General features: G+C 38.5%; 1 protein-coding gene across 1 annotated transcript; it reads left to right on the plus strand.

Moving 5' to 3' along the window:
* The first annotated feature begins 582 nt into the window (after nucleotides 1-582).
* Nucleotides 583-1,676, plus strand: LOC148969294 (uncharacterized). Its single transcript, XM_089126782.1, has one exon. The coding sequence runs from the start codon at nucleotides 583-585 to the stop codon at nucleotides 1,552-1,554; it is 972 nt and encodes a 323-aa protein (XP_088982908.1). The 3' UTR covers nucleotides 1,555-1,676.
* The last annotated feature ends 2,354 nt before the right edge of the window (nucleotides 1,677-4,030 follow it).

Here is a 4,030-nt window from a genome sequence, read left to right on the forward strand (position 1 = left end):
GTTTTATCGCCCAGCCCTACTTTAGACATGGAAAATTGATTGAATGAATATTATTTTCACAATTTTTTCACACAAGTGACTGGCCTAAAACATTACTGGTCTCTGATTTGTAGGTTGCATTAACACCTAGCGGCGGATGCACGGTTTGAAGACCCAGTTAGTGACGTCACAACATGCAATTTTTAAAAAAAAAATTCATAATCACCATGACCAAAATTGTACTTCTTGGCTATCGATGCACAGGTTAGATAGTGTACATGTGTTGTGCTCTAACCAATTAAATAGACCTGCAGTGTTAACATTATTTTACTCCAAATGTGTCACAGTTTGTTTAGGGGTCTGGCATAAATCCTGCCTCAAGCAAATTAAAAGAGATGACTTCAACAGCACAGGTGAATATCTACTGAGTGAATGTTGAACTTGAACTGTCTATAAGATTCAATCACCATGCAAAATAATTTTGCTTTCTCACCAATTCAGGCGCAGTAGTCTCCTAAGGCTTCTGATGATGAACTGCTGTCAGATCAGGACAAAATTCCACATCCAGAATTGGACCAAATATCATCTGATGATGCTGAGGACATGTCTGACAAGGAATACATACCTGACTCGGAGTCAGACTATGATGATGAATATGATTCAGATGCCAGCATACCCTTACAATCAAGTCAGGCAAGAGCTGCACATATTCAAGTAAAACCACTAATACCTGATGTTGGAGCATCTTATGGGGCAGACACAGTCACCCCAGTCGTGCCCAGTACATCAAAATGTTTGCCACCCCCCAAAAATAACACCGTTTCCAATGCTGCTGACACATCTAATTCTATCAAAGACTCATCAAAGGAAAAGCTTGCAGATGAAGCTGTGACTCATAAACAAGAATTACCACATCTGATTATGAGTACAAAAAATTACTGTTATATTTGCGGTAAGCCACAAAGTAAAATTTCCCGCCACTTGAAAACCCACAAAACCCATACTGAAATTGTCCAAGCATTTTCCCTTCCTGAGGACTCAAAAGAGCGCAAGATATTATTCGAAAAAATGAGGAATAAGGGAAATTTCAAACATAACATTGCAGTTTTGCAAGATGGAACAGAATCACTGAAAGTGAAGAGAAAGCCAAAAGCTGAAGCACTGGCAGGAAAGTTCATTCACTGTATGTATTGTCAAGGGATGTACATACGTAAGGAGCTTTGGAGGCATGTCCGCAGATGCCCCTTTATACCAGAAAACAAAGATTTGGATGACACACCTGGAAGAACCAAAGTATTGGGCTTGGCTGTAGCTTTGGAGTCTACATCCTGTCAGCAGATATCAAGTGGAGTGTGGAAGCTCCTTAGTGTCATGAAACAAGATGAGGTGGCCTCAGTTGTGCGAAATGACTTCTCTATTATTCAGTTTGCCCAGTCACTCTATAACAAACATGGACAAGACCCTACAAAATATGAATACATTCGACAGAAGCTCCGTGAAGTGGGGCGTTTGTTGTTATGCCTGCGTGCAGAATTCTTAGTACATAACCTAGAGGACTCTGTTAAACGTGTTTAAAGCTAAGTCATTACATTGCAATTTTTTTTAAAGCAGTCAAAATGACTGCCTTTGGTAGTTCTAGGTAGAAATACTCAAAACTCTTTTGTGTCTTGTAATTTTAATAAAATTACAATGATGAAATAAAATATAGACAGATTTAGGAAAAGTCAGGGTCTTATAGTTACATGGGTTTTATTTCAACAAAGTTATTACATTGCAAAATTTTAACCCTCTAAGACCGACACACACACACACACACACACACACACACACACACACACACACAAACTCCAGGTGGGCTCTCATGAATGTTTTTAAAGAAAGCATTGTTGGGGAAATGCAAAAGTCACGATGTCATGTTGGCGTGTGGGACAAAACTACAAACAGATGCATATCGACGGAGGTATGACACTTAATTTTTCCAAACGCTTAATCATGCTAAAGTCATACGGGACATTCGATCAAAACCTAGAGGCTTATTAGGGGACATTTAAACATAAGAAGCATTGCCTCAAAGACTGATGAAGAGGAGAAACTCCTCACAGACTCAAACTTAGACTTTCTTTGCCTTTCTGAAACTTGGTTAACACAAACATCCTCACATGCGGCATTTGTTTTCCCAGGGTACAGTATATTTAGGAAAGACAGAAAGAAAGGAAAGGGTGGTGGGTTCTTATTTATGTAAAATATCATATGAAGTGTAAACAGATAGAGATAAGTGAAAAGTTGCAGACAGAAACAGAATGTTTGGCTATCACCATAACCTTATCACCACAAATGTCAAGATCAAATGCTTCTCCTAAATTACGCGTCAGAAAGAATAGCGATTGTCTATGGATATAGAATCACCATTCGCGCCACGTTGACGGTCACGTCGTCATATTATATCAGCGCGCGCATCATCTGCTCCTCAGAGTTCTCTGTCGAAAAAGGAAGCTTGTCTCTCAGCGTCTCTTTCCCTATTCAGAGAACATGGGTTACACAGAGACGTTCTCTGTCATATGTTTACTCAAAGCTGCGTATAAGACGCAGTGGGAACGAAATATCAAACTGGCTAAGAGCTTAACTAGTAAATGACAAGATAACTTACATGACTAGTTAAAGCAGACAAAACATGGGAACCTGTTGCCACGTCGATATTATATTACCCTGGTAGTAATCTCTATTAATCTCCAGTATAATTACATTGTTTGATATAATATTGTTTTATTTGATACAATGTAAATATGAACTTTTATTTTATATTGGTTTATTTATTATTACATATGTTACTTGTATTTATAAGTTAATATTGTGTCCAGTTTGGTCCTGTAAATGAAGGGGTATTATTTTTTTTGACAAAGTGTGTGCGGTTTCGTTTTCTTAAGTACCGTTTCAAGAACCGTTTAGGTACCGGAACCGTTTAAAAAATACCGAGTAGGTACTGGTATCGGATAAAACCCAACCGATACCCAACCCTAATCCGCGGGGTCTTGAAAAGTATTAAAAGTTGATAAACCAATTTTGGGAAAATTAAGACCCTTAAAAGTATTAAAAAGTCTTATCACGACTTTATAAAGTCTTAAATTTTGAAAGTATTTTTTCTAGGGATGTAATGATTCACTCGCAACCGGTTGAAAAATAGTTTAAACGTTTTTTAATAAACTTTGCTTTGATTTACTATCCCAGCCTATTTTATTTTTTGTATCAGAGTGGTCTATATTCTTTATCACAAACTAAAGTATCACTGATGTAAATGGTTACAGCTTGAAGTGGTGGCGAGGTATTAAATGGGTGATGAACTGAGAAATCAAATTTTCCTTGAGCTTTTGACATCTAAGAGGTCATCATATTATAAGAATATCCTGTAAGTTTCAGAACTGAAAACGTCCTTGTTAGTCCAATAAAAGCTTTTATTGACACAGCCTCTAAAAACGTTTTTAAAAGTGGGTAACTATGACGACAAAGAGGATAAAACACCACCCCCACAGAAGATGATCAACGCCTGCTTCAACACGGCCGGTTTAGCCCCGCCCACCGATTCGCGCATTACACACATAAATATCATAAATGTACATGCTTACCTCGTGATGACAAACTGGATGCTACAGAGCAATACAGAATATTGTGCAGTGCCTGGTTGTGCAAGACAGTCGCTGCATAAGCTTCCTGTGGATTCCAATAGGACTGCATGGATAATTTATTTTTAATGACGTTCCAGCTGATGAGGTAAAAAATCGTCTTCTGTTCGCTTCATTTCACTGAGGATTGTTTTGTCAACAAGACTGGATTTGCAGACCGATTAAGAGTAAAGAACGGTGCTGTGCCGTTTATATTGGATCTGACAGGAATATTGTGCAACACACGGACTCTGGGTTGAACATGTATGGGTGAATCCGGTTGCCATTTGACAACATAGGACGTTTTCCCCCAAGTACACCGACGGGTGAGTGAAACTCATTACAATATGCAAAACTGTTCTCCACTCGCAGCAGTGGGTGTTTACTTCCAAGTC

This window comes from Pimephales promelas, chromosome 24, assembly GCF_988280905.1.
Source record: "Pimephales promelas chromosome 24, fPimPro1.hap1.1, whole genome shotgun sequence".
In the NCBI taxonomy this organism is placed as follows: domain Eukaryota; kingdom Metazoa; phylum Chordata; class Actinopteri; order Cypriniformes; family Leuciscidae; genus Pimephales; species Pimephales promelas.